General features: G+C 35.4%; 1 protein-coding gene across 2 annotated transcripts; it reads right to left on the reverse strand.

Moving 5' to 3' along the window:
- Positions 1 to 167: 167 nt before the first annotated feature.
- On the reverse strand, positions 168 to 26,583 carry LOC144354866 (uncharacterized). 2 transcript variants are annotated; one of them, XM_085507690.1, is made up of 3 exons: positions 26,333 to 26,583; positions 5,316 to 5,481; positions 168 to 2,783 (listed from the first exon to the last, which is right to left on the reverse strand). In XM_085507690.1, exon 3 carries the CDS (start codon positions 2,638 to 2,640, stop codon positions 1,633 to 1,635), a length of 1,008 nt encoding a protein of 335 aa, XP_085363816.1. In that variant the 5' UTR covers positions 2,641 to 2,783; positions 5,316 to 5,481; positions 26,333 to 26,583; the 3' UTR covers positions 168 to 1,632. The 2 variants fall into 2 exon arrangements, with proteins under 2 accessions (XP_085363816.1, XP_077866539.2); XM_078010413.2 differs by lacking the exon at positions 26,333 to 26,583 and having other exon boundaries at positions 5,316 to 5,518.
- Positions 26,584 to 26,842: the final 259 nt, after the last annotated feature.

Raw genomic sequence — 26,842 nt, forward strand, 5'->3', positions numbered from 1 at the left:
AGGATTAATTAGAAAATTCGATTAAAGGGGAATGGAGTAATAAAGACAATTGGTTTTTAAATGGCATGACTGCATGTAAATTAATAAAAAAAACGGAAATGGGGAATAAATACAGTAATAACTAAACTGTGTCGCGGTTTAAACCCGCTGAGGCTACCCGCAGTTCAGTAAAATTGTGTCATGTTGCATTTCATGCTGATAAAATACATTAGACATAAATGTCAATTAGATATGAACAGTTGCACGTATCCACTTTAAAAAAATGAAAGCTACGAATTTGTGTTAAAAATTATTTGTGTATGTGTTTTATTTTTTCTTACTACTTCTGTGCGTACCGGGTCGTGAATCAGTCGAAACGCATTTTAAAATTCGTTTGATCATGTGCTACAGCTATTAAACATGAAACAAAATCGCCAAATCAAATACAATATAATATAAAAACCATCCGTACTTCGTATTTCAAAATGGCCGAGTCGTTCCTGGGGCTAGATGTTGGAAACTATCTTCCAGATTAATATAACTTTCAGATTCTGGATCAAAACAGTTATCCAATCATGGATAGTTAATTCCGGTCTATCATGTTCATCCTTGCCTTCTTAACTGTCCTATCACGATGAGCACGTATCAACCAATCACATTCTTGTACCGTGAAACATTCTCGCCTGAATTTCAAGTTGGTCAGCCCAGCTTACCCTATATGCCGCAACCATCACATTAAAAGAATGTGAATTTATTCCATGAACAAAATAGCAAAAGTATTCCAGTTTACTCAAAAACAGAAAAATATATTTAAAAATTAAAACAATAAAATATAATATAGTAATCAAATCAACATATATTGCTTTGTATCTAAACGTAAACTCGTATGATCAGCGAATTAATTCGTTGTGAGTGTCATTCATTATATATAATGCGAAAAATGTAATATCTCTGATACTCGTCTTATAGATTCATTTGCAGATGTTTGTAATTATAAATTTGGTAATTATGTTAAAATCTTGAACTTTCAATATTAAATGCTGTATGATAAAAAAAATTCCCTGGTAACTATATTGTGCTAGGTTTAACGATGTAAAAATGCAATCCACCAAGGTAGGGCCAATATACGTATATTTCCTTTTAATGTGTTCAATGTCTTCGATATATGAGGTTATCACGAGGATACCTCAAAGTACGCACGAAGACAGTACAGCGGCAGCGGAGGTCAATGCGACGGCGTACTGTCTGAGTGCATACTTTGAGGTATTCTCGTAATTATCTTATTATTATACATCTTTTCCTTTCAAGGTTACATCATGGGATTCCCGAAATCCAAAAAGTTTAGAACAGAATCAGCGAACTTTGTGTAGAGTCCGGTCAAACCCTGATGGCAGCAATGTTTATTTTTATTATTAGAAGAGGCTTACGCGCGTAATCATTCCATATTTCGAATTTGCATTTCCTTATATGGTAGGATGAAAATATCCCGTAAAATACTGCAAAAGTACGGCATGCTGTAACTTATAGCGTTACTGAGACAGATGTATAATAATATGTTTTATTTCACGCATTGTTAATATGTTATTTCAAACACGTTGTCGGCATCTGTCTATAGTAATTAAGCCGATTCATCGATTTACACAGCGTATAATTTCAGAAACACTGCTGAATAGCACTCAGTATGGCGAGATCTTCACAGAACTGAACGAGACACGTTCGCATTTCCTTATCTATCATTTCGCATGTAGCATTGCGTCTCCGTTTTCTGTTATGTTGTAGGTATTTGTCCAACTTCTTGTCTTTCCATTCGCTTCGTTTAGCAGTGTACGGACGGTGATCTAAGTCTATGGCGCTGTATAGATCTTGTTTGCGTCTTCCAGGCTCGTACTCTGAGTGTCGCTGTTCACTTAGTGGATTCCCATGTGAGCAGGCTGGGTGCAATGAATCCAGTGGTTCACCTTTAATCTGCATATCGTTGCACCTAAGCGAATGTGGTCCATGTGGTATTGGCGGTAACGAATTTTTGTATCTCAACTGAACATTCCTCGTTTTGCTGTTTTTTAAATGACGTTCTACAGAACCAATTATGGCGATTGCTCTATCATCTTGTTTAGGATAAATGTTTGAATCGGGATACGACTTAGAAGTCGGCTGTATGTGCCTTGCATTTACCATTGTACTATTGTAGTCGAGCGCTTCCCTGCCGTCTCTATGGGCGTTTATTTTGTCCCATGGCACGCCGTCAACAGTTCTGTTTTTCTTTTTCATTCTCCTTCTGGACGTTTCTGGCGGTTCACTAAGCTCCTGGGCGCAATCCACATTCGCATTCTGCGTAATCAGTTGTACAGAATCGCTGTTTCCGTAGTGTGATCGCTCACCGATTGCATCAATGCTGCTACACGGTACAAGTGGCGGCAACTTAACGGCTTTAACTTTCGCGAGAGTAGACGCTACACGAGGGTGTGGTCCATCATTGCCTCGAGCATGGGAATCACTGAACGATGACAGACCGCGATAAGCGTCTCCTTTGTGATACATATCGTCATATCGCATTTCGTTGTCTAAAGGAGGCAGAGGCCTCCTTAGCTCATCGTTTTGCGGAAAGTGGCGAACTGAAGACTTCCTTGAAAAATTTCCAGGAACACGCTGCATAGTCATCATGTCTAGCACTTGCCAGCCTCGTCTCCATCAAATACTAAGCCTTCATATGCCTGGAAATCAATTGGATCCCCAAGAACGCGTGGTACAGCAAAAGTATCGGTACGCGTAGCCATTGTGAATTTGGATGATTAATATCACGTGACCTGCAAAGTAAACATACATTCATTAAGGTTAGATATTAAGAATTGTATATCTATTCAGATAATGTCATTAACGTCTCGTAAGACGAAAGATATAATCACCAAAAATGTAAAATGTCTTTAAAGTACGAAAAGACAGCGGTGCCGACAAAATAAAATACCGTGAAACATCGCATATATTATAAAGTTATAAACATCATGACATATCTTATTTACATATTGATCTAAGTTGAGATGAGCATTACAACACGGAGATTTTCATAACTTTCTGCCGAATATTTTAATACATGTTTACTACACTGATTGCAGAGGTTCGACACCTACTGCCATATATACAATAAACAAGACAAACAATTACTGATTCGTTCCGAGGCGGCGCAGTTTGCAAAACAAATTCATCAATTGTTGTCGTGACAGTTCTATTACAATTTAAATGTCTTGAGGCTCGCACGATGGGAGTCTTGTTTGAACAACGTGTTTGATATTACAAATAACAGTGTTGATATTCAACAAATACCTACTCAGATATTAGTGTGCGTGTTTACAGCTTATTCGGCGATGGTAGAAAAAGACAAGTCAGTATTTTCGAGGGTGCATTGTGGTACGTGAAAAGATATAATTTGTTTGTGCAAGTTAAACAGCGGAAGTAATCAAACTCAGGTGTGATATATATATTTACTGATTACGATGTCGCGTTTCGGTAATAATCATAGTCTGTATTTAAATAACTATTGTAAATATCTCGGTATCTGATACACTCGATATGTAAACAGGGATATCACTAACGTACATCTGCATTGTGGTTCACTACATGACAACGATGAATATTTAGATGCGAAGCAAATTGTCATCAATAATTTGAATCAGACTACTGGGAGATATATTCACGGAAGTCATGACAACGTGTACTTAACGTTATTTTTTGCGGTGTACCACTCGGCATGTCTGCTAATGGTCGGCGAACGCCTTAAAGGGCGATATGTTCGATATGGGACTCATAGCGACGTATACAACGCCTGTAAAAATACATTGTTTGTTTACATGAAATTCGGCCCTGCACGATGACCACCGCTCTTTAACAAACCCACAAATATTTAAGCAAAGGTAAACACCATTTGGTGCCATTGCCTCAATTATTTTTCATATTTCCAAATTGCACAGGCTACCGAGCATGTACCGTACAACAAATAATACAGATGACATAATAACGTGATGCGAACGTTTTGGCCCGTTTTTTTTTTTTATTTTATTTCCTTGTCGCATTTCGTGCTTTGTATAAATTGTTTATATTCTATGCACACAAACCTATTTATTGGTTTGGGTACTGATCTGAATTAATTATTTCCTAATTCTGGTTTTACAACTTAGAGTAATATGTTGTGTCTCTGAAGGCAGAAGTGGACATGTTTTGAGCATATATTTCTGTCGGCACCGTGACAAACACAGCAGTGACATTTCGAGACCTCCATCTTCTCTTATTTTGCTTTTAACATATTTGAAGCCGCATCTTTTGTTCCATTTTAGCGAACATCTTCAATGGTGCAGTATGAAAGTCATGTCTCCGTCATTTCAAACACGGCCTCTAGTGACTTTACATTTGCAGTCGTTGCTATATACGAGTCTCGCGGCGGATTTATGATAATCAAGCAATGAACTCTGTTTTCATCCTGTATGCAGATCATGTTTAGTCATCACTAATTTAATGGAATATACGTGTGTACATGTCGTATATTCCTTTCATCACTTAAAACGTCACATCAGTATACTATGCTGTATATCCATACTAACCAATATAGGCATGTTTATGTGTTGTCATGGCAACCATTTACTGATACAGATATGAGGCATTGCAACTGCAAAACGACTTATGTTCCCCAGTAAATAACGATTCCGATACGATTGTATACATTTATCTTGAGAAACGTTCAGGCCAAACTTAGGCCAACGTTCCTAACACCTTAAAAACATCTTTTACTTTAAAAGTGTGAAAAGAAAGCTTTTCACGTTTCATATGTATTGGCATTTATTTTGAAGTAGTAAATGTCCGATTCATTTAAATAAACGTTCGGTTATATCAGAATGCTTTAAAAGAAAAACAAATCGGAGGTCGGTGTGATCTGGCCGACAAATTATTGAAAACGAATAAGCTGACAATCTTTGTTTTCTTTGCTCAATGGATGAATACGCGGTGGGTAGTGCCGTTACATTGCATTTATTAACGTTGATTCAAAATGTTATCACCAGTCATATGTTTGGTTCTCCGGTCGGTACTGTCATGTTTTGTTAGCTGTAGCTAATGAAAGTAGGTAGCTAACGGTAGTTGTTAGTTAATGACTGGATAAAAGTATGTATATCACGTTGGATGGATTTCAACACGCCATCATCAAATACATATATAACTGAACGTATGATGCGACTCTATAAACGCAGTTACTATAGTTAAGTTATTCATTAGTGGGAGTAAAACTATGCACATCCTCTATAAACGAATACTCTAATCTTCAAAAACAGATATTATGCAGTTACAATTCTTACCGTATGTTTTAATCTTTCGTGTTTGTCATTCGACTGTACTGAGTTCTCTTAGCGTTGGAAGTGTCTACGCGAATGTATGTGAGCGTTTGTCGCTGCGTACGTAGGGGAAACGACGCACAGTCCCGGTATGATGGCTTCCTTTCCCGCTGATGTATCCGAGTTGAATCTGAAACGAACACAAGATGTACATTATAAAAGATCACCCTCTTCATTTCTGTTTCCGAGAACTAGTAGCACGTTTTTAATAATACTGCGCATGTCCATAATATAATATGTCTGTATGGACAATGAGAGGGACTTAGTAGAAAGCGCATTGGGTTGTTGAGGCGAGGCTGCTTGCCATCAGCGCGAGTATATAATATATGTGTATATTACCTGCACAATTTTTGTATGAATTCGGGCCGTTCATAATTATTAGTTACCGACTGGTTATGCGTCGCAGGGGGAATGATTTATGTGTTGATCAGCGTTCAAAAACTGAACGAAAAAAGATCAATAGTCTAATTAAAGTCATGAATCCGTGGATTGCACCACGTTATATACGTTTGCAAATATCCGTCATTCGTCGTGTGTGGTAATCGAGTCTGAAAACAAGAGGTCGAACCCCCTCGCATCATTGACCCAAATGTATGATTTTGCCGAGTACTTACGCACTCATCCAGTACATCCGATGGTGTGGGCGACATGATGTTTGCTCTGTACATTGAGTTCTATCATTGCGCGTAAATGTCTGTATTTATAGGAGAACTAAGTATTTGACAACACTGATAATGTAGTAATTATGTTTAGATAAACACTGGTGTGTAAACGAAATCGAAGTTTCAGTTTATCAATCGTCGTTCACTGGAGTAGGTAACTGCGTGACTGTATATGATGTATGTTATCAAAATTTGCACTGTGCGCTCGTTGAATTAATTATACCACAGGGAGCCCAGGAACTATAATCAACTGTAACACGCAGTCTCTATGAGCGGGGGGGGGGGTATCGGCTGGTATCTAGTGTAAGAAATAGACAAGGGATGAAGGCTCTAGCCAGCTCACATTTTTTAAACTCGAAAAAACAGACGAAAAGAATAAAAAATAAAATCTAAAAAAAATACCAGGTTGAAGAAAATTAGTTGCTCCTTCGAATTTCGCCAAAGCCTTACCTACATTTTACCGATATCTGCAGAATAAATCAAGAAAACTACACAAATTGACTCCATTTAGGAATTCCTAACGGTTAGTCCGAACGCAGGACACCGTTGGAGGCGTGGCCTCTTCAGCATTTGTCAACAACCAATCACAAGACTGGTTACGAACCAGTTGAGCAACGCTAACCGAGTCGTGACCTCGATGTGGTTCGTAACCAGTCTGGAGCCTTCATCCCTTGTCTATTTCTTACACTAGATACCAGCCGATACACCCCCCCCCCCGCTCATAGAGACTGCGTATTACAGTTGATTATAGTTCCTGGGCTCCCTGTGATTATACATGGGCATCGCATTTACATATTACATCACACACAGACCAATTGTTGCATCATCTGATAATGCATAGTCTAGCACGGCTAGTACAAGTCGATTTTTTTTGTGTTTGCAATTAACTCCGCGAAATAATGCGTAAATCATTCTCCAAAGTCATCTTTCTCTTTTGCGTTATGTTTGTTCACGTAGACATAATATATATCATTGGCCATACCGTTTGTATGTGTTTATCGGCGCTCGCGGCATTAATTAAGAATGTATGTGTATTTCCCTAATGTTCAGCGCTCGAATAACAAATTATTTATGTGAATATATATATATATATATATATATATATATATATATATATATATATATATATATATATATATATATATATATATATATATATATATATATATATATATATATATCGATTACTTGAAGCAGTCGCGTTATTGCGCATGTCTAATGAATGATAATGATGGAGAAACGCAGCGAGTCAGATTTTCTGATCGTTATTGTTTAATGGATACACATAGACATTGATACAATTTAAGCATTACGTGTTAATTATATGCAGTTCAATGAACAAAAATATACCTAGTGGATGTGTCTCATATGTATTTTAATTTGACTTACTGAATAGGTAACCATGGCAATGTACATGCAAAGCTGAGATACAGGAGAATATGCCCATGTACATTGTTTGCCAGCGTTACTACGTGACAGGAGATGTACAATGTTGTTCACTTGGTGTTTTGGGTCGTACCTTACATTACTGAAGGTTTGCAGGGTCATGCTTTCTGTAAAATCATTCGACATAAACAGACGCCGAGATCTCGCTGAGAGCGAGTGCCATAAAAATTGTTTTTGCCCCTAAAATATTGTTCCATTTCCTTCCGTCATTACGTCACCTGGTCACTGACCTATTTATGTAAACACGGCATTTGGGACAGCTGGCGGCGGAGAATAAAACACAATTTAATGGAACAAACAAGTCTTATGGCTCTCTGAAATTCAATGAGTTAGTAAGTAAGTAAGTAAAAGTACGTGTTTCAGTAAGTGATTGCGACTGAACACCTTTCTACTGCGCCGGTGGCGATCAGACTTTGGTTGTTTGGTTGATGCTTAGCTAAATAAAGTCGGTACGCATATGTCGTATTCTCCTACAAAGCTATCTACAAACAGACATTGCTATAGTTATTATGTTTGATAATTATAAAGATGATGTATTATCCCACACGTCACTGTCAGAATAACAGTAATGTAAATAAGTTCACTGCGCAAATTAAACGGCGCTTTTATCAACTATATTATACATGCCGAATTACCAAACCGTTCGTAATCGCTCATTATTTTTCTTCTGGTTTCCTACGACACAGATTGTCAGCGATTGTCGCGAAGTCTTTACGGAGGCCGTAAAATCCTGTAATCGCGAAAATTTCTAGCATTTTTAGCATCCCAGTTAAAATCGATTTCACAAAACGCAGTCGATTTTCGATTTTTTAGATAAATATACCGTTCCGTAATGAAGATTTTTTTCAAAAACGGGCACATCTTATGCATAAATTAGTATGATTCTCTAGTTTAAATTAAATGCCGATGATTATCCTCTGTTCGGTACATTTCTTGGTGAAGGCCAGGCTCTTTATCTATTTAGTAGGATAGCACAAAAAAAAAACATGATTAGTGACTTGGTAAAATAGTATTAGTTGTCACAGGGTATAGAAAATGTTTTCCGAATCCGCTATAACTGGCATTGGTGATTTAACAGTGATTGCGGACATCGGTTTTAACAGCAACAGATTGTTACACAGTTATAATGGCGGTACCGCGAGAAACGGTTTTCAGTAAATGAGCTTGCCTCGTCTATACAAACCATATGAGCCAGTAATGACATATAACCCCATAGCTAACACAGTGGAGTCGTATGCACATAATCGGTTATTATCAGATTTTTCCACTTTAATTTATGGTCGCTGGTTTTCCAAAGCAGTATAAATAAGTAAAAAATATTTTATTAATCTGTTACTATAAAAAAAGTATTTCAAATCTAAGGATACATTTGCTAATTTACCAAACCAGTGAAAATCAATAATAGCACAAAACTTTTGCCCCATACCTACTAAACATACAAATTAATATATATGCAAATATGAAATGAACAAGCACGTCAGCAATAAGCCATTTGATACTTACCACGAAAGACGTAGTTCAACGTTTAAAATATATATATATATATACTGGCACATTTAAAACTTGTAACTTTGACATGAGTGGCTGGTACATTAGTTGGCATCATGTGATTGATAATATGGGACTCAGAAAGCAGGCTAATTTTCACCTACTTGGTAATTCGACGCTTAACATATTAAAATATAACGATTGGTTTTTATTGTGTTCCAATCGTAAATATTATTTATGTGAACAATAAAATTATCTATGTTCTAGTATTCAGGTCGAATCAATAATGAACAAGTTAGCCTCCTTAAAACAATCATAAACGCTCGATATGACCGTTTGAAATATTTATTCTTTCTCCCATGGCAAATAATGTTATATTCTTAAAATGTCCGTGATATATTCAATGCTAAAATTGGCAGATATCACACTGTATGTGTTTTAAAGGAAAAGCCTACATACGTGCGGATCTCTTTAAAATGTTATTAGACGACAGAATTCAGGAGACACAAGTTGTACGTCGAGAGATCTGACGGTTCATCAATAGGCCAGACCTGATTTTTACCCCTACTCTTACGATCTGTGAATCCCACGAATTGAAATCAAATATAATCACGTTGTGCTATTGGGACTATATAGCTGTTATGGTTCAAATACACGTATAGAGCAAAATGGCCCGAAGGTATTTTTTGCCAATTCGAGTTAAATTATGTTTATGATCATTGGCGACTTTTGAAGACGTGCCGCTTGAGAACTAAGACCTATACTATAATATCACTGTCGCCATGGCAGCCACAGTAGGCGAACGTCTTGCTACTTGGTCGCACCACCCGTGTATAAGAAATGTGCAATTCTGTAAAGGGCAATGGAAATGTAAATCACACTTGTATTCGTATGTAGATTGTAAATCACACATTTGTATTCGTATGTAGATTGTAAATCACACATTTGTATTCGTATGTAGATTGTAAATCACACACTAGTATTCGTATGGATATTGTAAATCACACATTTGTATTCGTATGGATATTGTAAATCACACATTTATATTCGTATGTAGATTGTAAATCACACATTTGTATTCGTATGTAGATTGTAAATCACACACTTGTATTCGTATGGATATTGTAAATCACACATTTATATTCGTATGTAGATTGTAAATCACACATTTGTATTTGTATGTAGATTGTAAATCACACACTTGTATTCGTATGGATATTGTAAATCACACACTTGTATTTGTATGTAGATTGTAAATCACACATTTGTATTCATATGTAGATTGTAAATCACACATTTGTATTCGTATGTAAATTGTAAATCACACATTTGTATTCGTATGTAGATTGTAAATCACACACTTGTATTCGTATGTAGATTGTAAATCACACATTTGTATTTATTCGTATGGATATTGTAAATCACACACTTGTATTCGTATGGATATTGTAAATCACACACTTGTATTCGTATGGATATTGTAAATCACACACTTGTATTTGTATGTAGATTGTAAATCACACATTTGTATTCGTATGTAGATTGTAAATCACACACTTGTATTCGTATGTAGATTGTAAACCACACACTTGTATTCGTATGTAGATTGTAAATCACACACTTGTATTCGTATGTAGATTGTAAACCACACATTTGTATTTTTATGTAGATTGTAAATCACACATTTGTATTTATTCGTATGGATATTGTAAATCACACACTTGTATTCGTATGGATATTGTAAATCACACACTTGTATTCGTAAGGATATTGTAAATCACACACTTGTATTTGTATGTAGATTGTAAATCACACATTTGTATTCGTATGTAGATTGTAAATCACACACTTGTATTTGTATGTAGATTGTAAATCACACATTTGTATTCGTATGTAGATTGTAAATCACACACTTGTATTCGTATGTAGATTGTAAACCACACACTTGTATTCGTATGTAGATTGTAAACCACACACTTGTATTCGTATGTAGATTGTAAATCACACACTTGTATTCGTATGTAGATTGTAAACCACACACTTGTATTCGTATGTAGATTGTAAACCACACATTTGTATTCGTATGTAGATTGTAAACCACACATTTGTATTTTTATGTAGATTGTAAATCACACATTTGTATTCATATGTAGATTGTAAATCACACATTAGCATTCGTATGTAGATTGTAAACCACACACTTCTATTCGTATGTAGATTGTAAATCGCACATTTGTATTTTTATGTAGATTGTAAATCACACATTTGTATTCGTATGTAGATTGTAAATCACACATTTGTATTCGTATGTAGATTGTAAACCACACACTTCTATTCGTATGTAGATTGTAAATCGCACAATTGTATTTTTATGTAGATTGTAAATCACACATTTGTATTTATATGTAGATTGTAAATCACACATTAGCATTCGTATGTAGATTGTAAACCACACACTTCTATTCGTATGTAGATTGTAAATCGCACATTTGTATTTGTATGTAGATTGTAAATCACACATTTGTATTCGTATGTTGATTGTAAACCACACACTTCTATTCGTATGTAGATTGTAAACCGCACATTTGTATTTTTATGTAGATTATAAATCACACATTTGTATTCGTATGTAGATTGTAAACCGCACATTTGTATTTGGATGTAGATTGTAAATCACACATTTGTATTCGTATGTAGATTGTAAACCACACACTTCTATTCGTATGTAGATTGTAAATCGCACATTTGTATTTTTATGTAGATTGTAAATCACACATTTGTATTCGTATGTAGATTGTAAACCGCACATTTGTCTTTGGATGTAGATTGTAAATCACACATTTGTATTCGTATGTAGATTGTAATCCACACACTTCTATTCGTATGTAGATTGTAAATCACACATTTGTATTTTTATGTAGATTGTAAATCACACATTTGTATTCGTATGTAGATTGTAAACCACACACTTCTATTCGTATGTAGATTGTAAATCGCACATTTGTATTTTTATGTAGATTGTAAACCGCACATTTGTATTTGTATGTAGATTGTAAATCACACATTTGTATTCATATGTAGATTGTAAATCACACACTTGTATTTGTATGTAGATTGTAAATCACACATTTGCATTCGTATGTAGATTGTAAACCGCACATTTGTATTTGCATGTAGATTGTAAATCGCACATTTGTATTTTTATGTTCATTGTAAATCACACATTTGTATTCGTATGTAGATTGTAAACCGCACATTTGTATTCGTATGTAGATTGTAAATCACACATTTGTATTCGTATGTATATTGTAAACCACACACTTGTATTCGTATGTAGATTGTAAACCACACACTTGTATTCGTATGTAGATTGTAAACCACACACTTGTATTCGTATGTAGATTGTAAACCGCACATTTGTATTCGTATGTAGATTGTAAACCACACATTTGTATTCGTATGTAGATTATAAACCACACATTTGTATTCGTATGTAGATTGTAAACCGCACATTTGTATTCGTATGTAGATTGTAAACCACACATTTGTATTCGTATGTAGATTATAAACCAAACATTTGTATTCGTATGTAGATTGTAAACCGCACATTTGTATTCGTATGTAGATTGTAAACCACACATTTGTATTTTCATGTAGATTGTAAATCACACATTTGTATTCGTATGTAGATTGTAAACCACACACTTGTATTCGTATGTAGATTGTAAACCACACATTTGTATCCGTATGTAGATTGTAAACCACACATTTGTATTTTTATGTAGATTGTAAACCACACATTTGTATTCGTATGTAGATTGTAAACCACACATTTGTATTTTCATGTAGATTGTAAATCACACATTTGTATTCGTATGTAGATTGTAAACCACACATTTGTATTCGTATGTAGATTATAAACCACACATTTGTATTCGTATGTAGATTGTAAACCGCACATTTGTATTCGTATGTAGATTGTAAACCACACATTTGTATTTTCATGTAGATTGTAAATCACACATTTGTATTCGTATGTAGATTGTAAACCACACACTTGTATTCGAATGTAGATTGTAAACCACACACTTGTATTCGTATGTAGATTGTAAACCACACATTTGTACTCGTATGTAGATTGTAAACCACACATTTGTATTCGTATGTAGATTGTAAACCACACACTTGTATTTGTATGTAGATTGTAAACCACAAACTTGTATTCGTATGTAGATTGTAAACCACACACTTGTATTTGTATGTAGATTGTAAACCACAAACTTGTATTCGTATGGATATTATATACCATATACTCGTACTCATATCTAGATTTTAAAATTGCTCATATATATTCATATGCAGTCTGAAAACCACATAACCACTAAATAAGTATCACGACAGTAGTGGGATACGAGAAATAATTATAATCTAGTGTCGTGAACGGGGACTCTGTAACCAAAAACCTGTCTCAGGTGGCGTCAAGTTACATGAAAATTAGAATCCAACCTCCGCGGAAATGTATACAATACAAACACTGTACAACCTGTGTAAGTATTATCCGGCAGTGTGTTAATATATCCGCATACCCCACGATCACCTACTCGAGGATGATCTGCCATGACATGTTATTATGGAACCGTACATTTATCGCCTTCTACACATCTCGTCGTATTAATCATGTTTCGCTTGACACGCTATCCCCCGATGCTAACGGGGTATTTATAAAATACATTATACTGTATATTTCATCAAGGGCGTCTAATTGTTATGCGAGTCACGTTTTATGCGGCCGGCGTTCAACAACGAGTGACGTACGCAATTAAATGCATGGTGCAAATTCACATAGCAGCCTGATAAACACATCGTGCAGTTCCAGTTTATAACCTGTCATTTTAAGTACGTGAATTACGACATCGTTCCACAACGTGACCCGCTGCCTATTTTGTTATACACGCAAGACTAACGGTTCAGCGTACGACGATATTTACATATTAAATAGTTTGAAAAGAAACTAGACTGGAAGATCATTCCAGATAAAAAGTATATAACAGAAATTTAAAACATTACGTAATTACCACATGCAATACACGTGTATATTTGAAATATGCAATCACCAGGAAAAGACATTATAATAATTTCAAAGTAGATTTGCCATCATTAATATTCATTTCTTCTCCCCTGAAACGAAGATAACTTTAACTGTAAAAACATTAGCACAACACGTGTGAAATCTTTGATATACTGGGATCAATGACGTTCCTGATAACTTCAAGTACCTGTATATAAATATCATCACATTGGTTTCAATCGAGGTTAATGCAACAAGGTTAACGTTGCTGCCATTAATTCACCAATCTAATCAACAATCATACATTCGCAAAAACTTAATAATGAATATATTTATAATTGACTGTAACGTAGACAAAAATACGCCGATGCATGCATGTTATGCAATACACATATACGAAATAAAAGCAGTCCATCTCACAACTGATTAAAATAAGTTCTCTTATATTTACAGTTCATTTAATGTCATGCTGGGCAAAGGAGAAGGGGAGGTTATACTCAAGAATACCCTAATGGAAGCCACGTAAAAAAATGATAAAGCCAGAGTCGTAAGAAGCTGTTTTTAAGTAGGCGGTGTTCTGAATACCTTAATACACAACAAAGACTCTGTCTCCATGATGATTCGTCCATCAATTAAAAACATATATACGCTTCCTGACTTCAGTAACGGTATCTATGGTGACGAGGGGCCGATTAATTGTTACATTTTTCAAGAAATATGCGTAATTTATCATCTTACACGTATCTCAACGGATAAAGACCGGAGAACGTGTTTTAATGAATTGCGATAGTATGATGCCATCTACAAATTGGTCACGAGTTCTGTTAGGTTACATCGCATATCATTTGTCCATTTAATCTGATCTCCCGAGATACACATGGACAGTATTAACATTATTTTGTCGCGCCGCGTCCTCTTTCGATATGGGTCTCATGAGACGTATACAACACGTGGAACAATCGTTCTTTGATTATAAAATTCGAAAACGCTTTATATAACTGAGGCTCGCCTGAGGTCTATGAATCGTTTTTTGTTTTGTTTTGTTTTTTTGTTTTTTACGAAAAAAAAATGTAGGGTGTTGTTAGCATGTGTTGTTTTAAATGTCTTGTTTTCGATACTCTACGTAGTGTGTGTATAGCCATTATATATTTGTTGACGGATACCGGAATACATACACGATAGTCAAATAGTTGATGGTAATATTCCAGGGCTACAGATACCGTAAAGCGATGTTTGTGAATAATATTTCTCAACATAATACTGCGCGTCAGTATCATATCACTTTAAAATTCTCATATGTAATATATATATATATATATATATATATATATATATATGTCGGTGAATATTTTGCATATTGAGTCAGATGACGGTGTATCCGTGGGTGAGTGCGATTAAATTATTCATTTCACCTCATCAGATATCGGTTTATATGCTGAGGGGAGGAACGATTGCAACATTAATTAATTACGCCCGCAAAAAAGCGAACAAGATTGGTACATAATGCCTTTCTCATTTAAAAATGATAACCAAAAAGCATTTACATAAAAACTGTATATCCTGCCCGTTCACATTAACTCCCGGTTGGCCGCTTGAAATGGCAATGCGTGGTTCTGGTCTGATAACCCGATAATGTACGTCATTCATCCGCTTATTCATAATATACGGGTTATTAATCGCGTTATAGAAATGGTTATAAACCGTACAACCGGATGAGATGACTGTCAGAGTGGGTATTTTTTATGCTTTATAACCATTTTATATACAATAAAAGAGATTGTAATGCGTATGTGATGATGTAGTCGGTTTGCTATCAACAGAGTTTAATTTGAAGCGTTTTTATATTGATTCACGACGTGCAAATTCAACTCCAGGAAAAACTGTTTCATCCTATTATTTCTGGAACTTGGACGAGTATGTGACACCCGATGATACAAGTGTATTACAATAGCATGCGTATATAATACCTTCGATATCCGTATTCTCCACAGTCGTTTTCGCAATTAGATGAGATTGTGGATGTGTATAAAATCCAAGAAATCCCCATGTGTCATACGTACGTGAACGGGTAAGCCGACTATTAACTCGGGCGTTGAAATTAACAATGGGTCAATAAGGTTAATGTTGCATTCTTGCATATAAGTGATTTGAAATTGAAACAGGGTAGCCTCATTGAATTGTAGACGGTGTAATGTAGCTAAACTATTTACAGGAATTGTAATTTGTCACGTGAGTCAAACTATTGGATTCTCATTCCAGTTCCACCAAATTTAACATTTATCTATATTTAAATAGCGAGGGTGAACTCAAAGTGTCTTATATTGTAGCGGTGGTCAAAGTATCGGCGATTCCTTGACTCTTTCGAAAAGCATATAGTGTAACGTAATTTTAATTGAAATAAATATATATCCTATAACAGTATAACATACATAAATTGTGTAGAAAAATCAGTAAAAAACAAAATAAATGAATTTAAAATAAAAATATATATAATTTGTTTCTGAAATTTTAATTAAAATTTAAACCTAATAATGATACTCAACCACTTGTTTTTAATAATGTGATACAATGAGTGACATATTAATGACAATGACAATGACCACTCGTCATGAAATTCCATAATCAGCAATGACACCCATGTGAGTTAATAAGACATACGGAAACATGCCCACGTATTGTAATCTGTAATATTGACGTGTATTGATAGCTAATGTCGAAGATTCAAGAAGATCAATCAAGAGATACTTGCTTATCAATAAAATGAGTTGCATATGCATAAAATAAGGCACTAGTGGAGCGTAATCGTTCAGATATATTGAACGACACCAGAGCCGAGTGAAATTCAATAACTCAACGATGCACGAAAAGAGTGATTATCTGATTTAGAATACGTCAACCCCATCTGGAGATTGTACTAGCCAATCACGTTCGACTGACACTGTTGGTATATATGATTTGTGTACACGTATTTTGCTCATTGTTTCCATTATTTACATACATTTACATATTAAAGGTATCGCACTCCATAATTAACTGACATCGAATTGCTCCTATATCAAAAACAAAAAAAGAGTTGGTCTTTAAGCTACAGTTGTGAGTTTAAAAAACGAGCAGGGGTATTTTCTGTAAATATATGAAGGTCACAAGACAGTCACGGTCTCTGAAAGTCTCCGCAGTGTGGATTGTGTATGAACGGGGCACGGTGTTTATCCACAATCTTATATGGTTTGTACTGACATATATTGGCTAGTAATTTTTTTGTCAATATCATCAGTAAACAGCCGTCTGTGGGTGATGTTCGAATTTTTGCCAATCTGCTGAATAGTTTGATACGTTGATAGAGTAGCAGTGTTTCTGTCAACAGTAATCCAGGCTTACGTGTAGTGTAGATGACTAAAAACTCCCCCAACACCCTGGTTTTGTCATTGAATGTAAACTTGTTGCTAGGTAATGAGCGCGATTATTTATGTTGATGGTTATGTTCTTCAAATATTCCAGCATTTTAGTGCCTTAATAAATTTTCGTTGGTCAAAATTCTTAGGAAACGGGAAAAGTAATAAGTAAAAGATTTTGATAAATCGATGTCCAATGATACAAATCATTAATGCCTAAAAAATTGGTTAGAAAATGTTAGAAGTAGTACAAAACTATAATAACACTACTTAATAATGCGTGGGGTACAGCAATAACGACCATATTCTTATCCAACATTACGCCATAGATATAAAATGGGGTGCTAGGCGCATATTTAAACAATTCCCAAACAAAGAAAGGGCGGATCTAGCCGAGAACATATAATGAAGAAGGTACAAATAACAGGGTCGAGTTAATGGTGGAAATGAAAAGAATATCGTGTCTGTGGAATATACATGGCAGCTGTGACTGATTAACACTGGCTTGGTACTAGTCACCAAAACCCCAGAGCAAGAAAAATAAATGGGAATATTATAAAGTTTTGTGTGCCGGAGTGTCAAGCATGATCCTAATTCAACAACTTATCAAAGAGTAAAAACATGAAAGTGGTTAGAGACTGAGACAAAGCTGAACTATTGCCTCTTCTGAAAAAAAGTGGCTGCACGAGATGTTGATAATGATGTCTTTAGTGGGGAAGAAAAAAAATACATTATTTTCCTCAATAAACACTCCAAATAATAGAGTGTATCACACTGGGCCAAAACAGAACGACACTAATTACCGACAAAATAGCAAGTAATGGAGATCTCCAAGGTTACTACCGGGAAGCATTAATCAAACAGGGTCTACTTCGTGACTTTCTATGTGTATTAACATGATGGAGCACCAAGTCACAGAGAAAAAGCCTCCAAACAGCCTAGATGCGGTATAAAACGTCCTACAAGATATGCTGTATGAAAAGCCAATTACAAATATTGTATTATTACACATGCAACAAAAAGTGAAAATCACTTCAACAAAAGTACCTATAGACCAAGCAATTATGATTTGGCGTCCATGGCGGCGTTCTGTATTGGCAGCTGAAGGGGGACAAATCGAACAAATTGTGCCCTAAATTGTTGATTGCGAAAAGAAGTTGTATACTTTGTGTGTTCGCAATCGTGTTCACCGTCCAATATAGGTTTTATATACATAAATTACACGTGGTATTTGCACAAACATTAAAGATACTTTTCCATCAAATTTGATATCTTCGTTATTTTTTGACCTTCCTGTAGATAGCGGGCGGAGAAATATTTAAATAATGCCCTGCATTGGGACTATCACACTGAATTATCCCGCGTGCATTGTTGTAAACACTATAAAGCCTATTTACATACTAAAGGCAAGTTGTACATCTAATAGATATATAGTAGACAGCATTGTACATTAAATTAGTGCGCTGAATAATGAAATAAGCAAACCAGATATAACTGACAACAAAACTCATCAAATTTAAATTACCTGATTATTAAATTGAGACAATGAAGTTCGCCCTGAATAAAAACATCTGTTTTTCATAATAAATAATAAATACAGCAAAGCTGGTTCTGAACTAACAAATAGCTACGTCGAGCCCTAAATAAAATATTTCAGATATACTGTATTACTTTAATGTAATTACTTTTTTGTGTTATTGTGTGCAAAGTAAGACTTACTTTACTTAGTACGCTTGCGTGGAAATACATGTTTTGTGCTTCAATAAAAAGTTACTTAAAACGATGAACAAACCGTTTCATAGAAGGGATGTTTTACTATATGCATCACTGCATATTTGTGTCAACATTTGTAGTCTTTTACAATATAAATTCCTTTTCTTTTTTTTTCTTCATATATTTTGTAGTAGAAAATTTTCGTCTAAAACTATCAAAAACAATATGGAGAAATACATAAATATAGGCAGGCACCACATTCTTCTTCGGTAAAAATATAGCGTTATTAGGGTTGATTCCAGCGTGTGTTATCCGCAAAGACGATGTACACGTAAACTAAAATGGTACCTATTATTATACATCTGTAACCGTAACGCCGTAATTTTTTGGTATTGCACTGGGTATTTTCATCCTACCATATTAGGAAATATGAATTCCGAATATGAAGCGACGATGCGCGTGAGCGTCCTTTAGTAATAACAACAAACATAGCAGCCCCCGGGGTCTGACCGTATCCCACACAAAAAAGTTCGCTAAATCTGTCCTAAACTTTTTTTTAATTTCGGCATTCCCATGATGTATCCTTGGGAAACTCAGACAGCACGCTGTCGCATCGACCTCCGCTGTGCGTCGGTCGATACTCCCGCTGTACAGTCTTCGTGCATATTTTTCGGTATCCTCGTAATAACCTCATATTATTTTCTTGTTATTTATGTAATAATCATTTATATTATTACTCAAACGAAAGTGATTTCGAACAGAACGTCTAATATCCCCGGTAGTATGTTTAGTATAGTTCCCGCTATGAATGTATTTAAAACGTGCGGCGTATTTATAGCGGGAAACTTAGTAATATAGATAAATTATAAATAACCCCGTTCCCTACGACAGCACTGATACTGAGAAGCGCCCTTTGTCGCGTGGTTCTGAACACTGGTCATACGGGGAATCTCGCCAGAAGCTGGAGCTGGAAATGTGTGTATACATACTACGTTTTGGCAATCTGCATGGTGCAATGCTATATTTTCTGTTTACGGTAATTACCACGTGGTTTACGATAATCCGATGTGTTTGAATCAGCGTGTATTCTATCACAGAATGCATTACATAGAAAACAATTTACACAAAGATTGACACATCATTGCTGATTGTATTCAACTACTGCACTAACGCAGATTATATTATCACAATTGCATTAATCCACTTAGTTAATCATAATGCAGTTGTACGATCTTATCTATGTTTAAGGGATAGACGAGTAACTTGCATGTAGTAATAGCACTGTCTTCATCACTACTCAAGACCATATGTAAGTAGAATAGGATGGTTACTCAGTGCTTGCCTTTTATCTAAAACGAGTATGTCGACCTCAGATTCAATTTACGGAATTAGTGTACCACTCCGGGTAGGCAGAAGGATCTAACAAAAGTCTCTTATGGTATTCCAAAATCGAACAGAGTACGAATAAACTTCTAAATGCTTTTAGCAAATTAGGCGAAACATTGACAATTACCGTCATACATTTAGTGTGTTTAGGGGCTGCGTAGGCATAAACAAAAAAGTTATTTTTCGTGATTTTCATTTCCAAATGATAAAAAATTGAAACATTGAAAAATATTCCTATTGAAGATGTGAGCGATGAGATATGTTACATAAATCAAACTCAAAGCTCAGCGGAATCCATAACTGATTGTTCCTAAGTGGAATCAGTCTGGCTGCCCAGGTGGGAAATATTTTCCAGACTAACGAGACGTGTGTCTCGCGTGAGACTATCCTGCGCAATATATCACTACGAACTCGGATGAAACTTTAATATTTTGTGTAATTGGCTGCGTAAAAAAAAATCTATTACGCATGCGCATTACGTGCTTCATTGTCAAATGTATCATATATCGAGGTATTATTACCAGCTGATCTTATCGAATGGTTGGAACTGATCAGATGGAAACGAACGTGATTATTTCGCTTCCATGGCGACTGACTGTTTAATTAGAACGCAACTAAAAAGTAAAATTAGTGTAATTTTCATTTTCTTTCGAGTGTATTATACATACTACAATATTTAAATTAAAAATGTTGTGTCACCGTTGAGAAAAATGTCGATGACAAAATGAGCTGAAACAATATGTTTTGTCTGTTACAGTGCATTTTACCATTGTAAAATTGTACAATTGTACCAACAGTACAAAATGGCAAATTCCATTAATTTTACACTAAAGTGTGTTGAGAATGTACTTTCCATTAGCAATCATAAATTATTGACTGTGTTACAGTAGTTTATCCAGTTGAACTCGAGATTGAGGAGACTTCAAAATCTACTTTCTCTGCTTCATATTGTTTTGCATCTGTATCTTGAGTTTGAGTCTTTCTCAGTCGATTCGCTGTGTCCAAGTCGTTAGTGAATAATGAAGACTTTTTAAAAGGACACTTAATCTTTTGTTTAAACTTTCACACCAGAGAACGTCTGCCTTTGACATTTAAAAGAAGTTTTTAGCAGATAGCTTGTGGTTAAAAACATTAACACTGTAACAAAGATGGCACGTATATCACTTGTCTGATGAGGATTTCTGAGTTTTCGAACAAAAACGATTTGATTAGAATATATTCCGACTGCCAGACGTGGAGCAGGGTGTGCTCACTCTTTACGAAACACCTAGCATCACCTCATATATACAGTCCTTATATCTTTATCTTACTAATTTGACTATGTTGTCCAGTGCATTTGTCAGTTGTGTTTTTGTGTATTGTTTTGTCGTTTATTTTGTGTTCTTTGAGTTGTATTCGAAGAATAAGATTGGTTGACTCATTTATTTGATAGGTGAGACAACACAAAGAATTTTATCACAAATGAATGAAAACAATAGATTCACAGTAAACAACCTGTATAATCTATATGTTCTAGTGTTCATTCTATTTAAGTTCACCTGGTAGAACACCGATATCTAAACAGGTTTGCTTGTAATAACATATATGCAAATTATTGAGATCACGTGGTCACCATATCATTCCCAACTTGTGACAGTAAGACATTCTAGCTATTATATGCTATTCATAGCTCTGTGTCGTGAAAAAAGGCCACGGATACCATAGATGCAGTCTCGTCAGTTAATGATTAAACACAATAGTTAAGAAGATATGAGAATATTATGTTCTCTGTGTAAATAACATAAACCTGGCAAAAATAAATATACATTACCAATGTAAAACTCTATAAACACAAAAACCCTATATTGTCGAAACAGTTCCGCTGCTACTCGTGTTTTTTTTTATTATATTTTAAGCGCATATAGCATTGACGATATTTCTTAACAAACTCCAAAATCGATAGTAATGATGTATTCATGTATACACATACAAATGTACGCACCTTAACTTTATGAACAAAATACGACAATCTAGCAATCTACCATTCGCCTGTAGTCTGCATGAGCTGGGCAGAGACACATAATCTAATAAATCAAGAAAGCTTTGCTATATTCTGAGAAAAATCACCTAAACACTCCCTGTCAATACCACGGTCAAATACACCGTCATATGTACGAACATAACAGCGCAAACAGTCAACCATCGGATTACAAATAGATGATTGAACAAATAATGTGCGCATGCGCACTTAATCTTGGAACATAAACTTGAATAGTGTGAGCGTCCATAAAGCTTGGATTTCTGTAATTTTTGCATGCTTGGGCAACTCTACTTTGTACTTAACTCTCTTCGTTCGACAGATTTATTTATTCTTTAACGAGACCACTCGCGAAGGGCATCCTCGAGGGCATCTTTTTCGATCAGTTATATTTGCAAATATATTTGGTTACAATTTTATAGACCTTTTATAACTTATTTTGCAATGCTCGCCACTAATTAGATATAATGTCAGCTTTTATAAATTCAAGCCAATTTTCAACACTTTTATCTCGGGGTAATTTTGTTCACTTTGCATTAGAGGTTTTGATAATTGTAATGGGTGTACTATTACGTGTCAATGAATACTAGTACTTGTATACTTGTAAAATACCCATCAAATATTAGTAAGAGAATTAAATACGTAACTTGAAAATAATACCATAAGAATGCATTTTTTTTCTATTTTTTTCTATTCTAAGGCGGGAAATAATATTTTTGTTTTTATTCTCAACTTTTGTTTTTTCACAAACCACTCCTGTCCATCCTTGTTCTCAAACGAAGTCATGAACGACCGATTTTCGCCCGAACTGTTAGGAATATGTGTTAAGAATATTATTGTATCTAGTGATTTCAGGAAAAACTAAATTCGGTATGTTAATCGCTCCGTTGACAAACAATCAGTGATAATAGCCGTGGGATGAGAAAATGTGTTGTTGTTGTTGTTGTTGTTGTTTTTTTCGAAAAAAACACATAATTATACACTTTACCAACAGAAAATATATTTCACATTATGCTACTTCGCAATGACAAAATTGAACGCCGAGGTAAATTGTCTTACGCAGTTCAATCAAGCAAATCGACTGAGCAGTTCAGTATATAACGTCGCCATGACAAGATAAGCTCCTCCAGCCACTACCCCTGCAACTTTTTAAAATACACGTCTCAAATATAAATGAACAGTGTATGTTTTAAAAATAATCCCTGCACGTTTTGCATGAGTTTCGCTCGTGTAGAAAACGATCAACACAATCACGTGACACGTGTCATCACTGCCATCCTTCTCCGTCCGATATACCTTTGAATTTTATTAGTAACGTATGAACACTGCATTTGTAATAAATACTACTACTACTAATAATAATAATCGAACCAGAATATATATTGTTATCAGAGTGTCGCCTGAAAGCCTATTAATGACAATTACTCTACACGTGTTTGTTTTACTCCACAGTGTTGAAATAATTAGAGTATGTGTCGATCATTATCGATAATAGCTAGCTCATTTCACCCAGCATCGGGTGTCCCTGTGACTCCAGCATTGTGTACTCGTAATTGTAAGTATGCAGACAATATTGAATATCGCAGTGCCAATCCGACACTATCGCGTAGTATGCGGATATTGTATTCCAGTAGACATACTTCGAACAATTTTAATCGCTTCTTTGTTACAGATAACCGTCTTCATGTTACTCATTCTTATATAAAATCATCCGATGATGTCACTTCATGTTATACTAGTGGAATATTACATTGGTTATTCCGACAATTGTATAGTAGTAGAACTATATTGTAATTACACGTTATTTCGAAACGTGACAACCCGTCTTAAAAGTATGCATGGTTTCCATTGACTATCAAGGACAGAAACCTTACATACTGTAAATTTAACGCAATCACCTTAGAAATATATTAGCAAAAAGGGGTACAAAATTGAATACAGGTTTTAGAATTAATCCGAAATGATGTGGAGGTACAAATACGATAGCCAACTAGACAGTGCATCAAGACACGGATAAAGCTTATCGAGTCTGGATCATTTCTAATGACAACAGAGCATACATTTTAGTAGCAGCTTAGTGAATTAATAAAAAATGAGTTCATCTAACTGCACCGTACCTTATGACTGAAGATACATCGTGTATAACAACAATGTTAACACTACGCCAATATCATCGCACGTAGCTTACCCCTTTGAGGCAAATTGCGCTATCTTTCATCACAAAATAATCCTAAATAATTTTCCCAATGTTTAAGCAGGAACTGTAGACAATAGGAAATGAATATCATTAAATGAGCAAAATCTTCCACCAACGAGTTAAATATTTAAATATCTAGCGAACGCTCAACGGCGTACTCTTATTTGTCATTGGGATAACCCCTGATTCTAATACAGTGACAGTGGGAAAATAACTAATAACAAATCTGCTAAATAAACAGAGCAGTGTGAGATTCCACACCGACGATGAAAAAAATTTTCATATTCAAATATACTGAAATATTATTTTTAAATACATGATGTTCTTATATGTATGAATTAAATTACTGATTCATACCGCGTATGTCATTTGCTGGCCTATAGTATGAAATATATGGTAGAAGGGTTGCGTCATTCTGTGTAACAGTGCAGAAACACCTGTCTGTGTTGTGGCCCTGGAGTATACGTGTTAGTTGTGTATGCGTGGAATAACATGAATCTATTAAGCGCACATCAGTTACTGAACGTAATTACTGAAATGTTCAATTCACATACCAATCGTTTTCAGAAAGTCGTGACATGGGAGAATTCGACTGTCCTGTGATACGTATTAATACGCGTGTTTGATGAAAGGTTAATAAATTATGACGAATCACGTAAATTACCCCAAACATGGTTTCCATACTATTCACTTTCAAAACTGCAAAATTGACATCAATTTATCCGGTTCGAATAGCACCCGCAATGGCCATTTGAAAATATATGCGTTGACGATGAATATTTTGAAAATGTGTAAATTTTGATAGTATATAGATTGTAAACGAACATGTTTTCAACTGAAGCCTGTGAACGACAGTTCGTATAATGTTATGTTTATGTCTTCTTTAAAAACAAATATTTATCCACATAAACAATATATTTACGTTCATAATTTTTAAACTGGATAGGGAATAACATCTTTCCCGATTGGGTAAATATGTTTCACAAATTTCGATATCAGTTTACTGTATGTTTTTACTTTCTATTATATTATTTAAATAAACTGATATGAGCGATATAAGCCATGCGCATTTAAATTTGTCACATGTCTATATCGCATTACTTACGCCACAATAAGTCATTTTTTTCTAATCGATGTGACATTTACTTTATGATGTCGATTTTTTTCTTCAGAAAACGATGCTAATTGATTTTTCTAATCCGCAATAAGTTTGAAAGCAGGTGTACTATAATTTATCTAAACACTGGTGCACCATTCGGCACATGAAATATAATCATATAAGTCGTAAGAGGTTGCCGATAACAAACAACTATCATGATACATGTACACCCATGCCTACAGCCATTCAGAAAAGCGATCATGTTTCGGTTGATAACGAGCGCAGGACGTGGTGACTTACAATTCCTCGTACATAAAAGGCCGGCAAATACATCAATCATTAATGCCGTATTGAACGGACTACGTCGCCTGAAAGAAAGTAATTGCTACTGAAAATCAAAAAGCCACAAACGGCTTAGCGAGAAATATATCGCTGCGTGGCGTAATTGCCTTACTGACGCCATGTTAACAGGCACTGATATTAGAAGCACTGAGTAAGAGATTCTGTGCTCACCTAGCGCTTTCAACACATTCGGCTGTTCCCGGTAAAAATTGGGCTAAAGCCTGTTCTGAACGCTTCTGTTCCTGGTCGGAGCGATTACATTGCGATCTTGCGTGTATCGGGTTCTGTCCGGCGTTGGTTCTCCTCCGAGTGAGAGGATGGTGATTACTCACTGGCTGCTGAACGTGAGCAGGGCCGTAGAGTGCCGTCTAGGGTTCAGCTCTAAACCCACTGTTATGACAACTAGATCTGATCAAAAGTAAACAACACTTTGTAAATGTCAGAGACAGGCGATCCATTAGTAATGAAGCATATGTTCCGTCTTACGTGTACTGGTATATGTGGGGCTGTCGTACTCAGCGCATCTTCCACGTGAGTGTATACGTAAGAACCCGACCAGCAACGCGCAGGCGTTAAGCTCTGTAATCATGGCAACCATGTGAATACGGCGCATAATCACTGTTTAAATTGGATAGTGTTTTATTTCCAGCCTAACCTTGTTGAAACAAAAGTGCACGGCGT

This window comes from Saccoglossus kowalevskii, chromosome 14 (assembly GCF_978046115.1).
Source record: "Saccoglossus kowalevskii chromosome 14, keSacKowa6.1, whole genome shotgun sequence".
Classification (NCBI taxonomy): domain Eukaryota; kingdom Metazoa; phylum Hemichordata; class Enteropneusta; family Harrimaniidae; genus Saccoglossus; species Saccoglossus kowalevskii.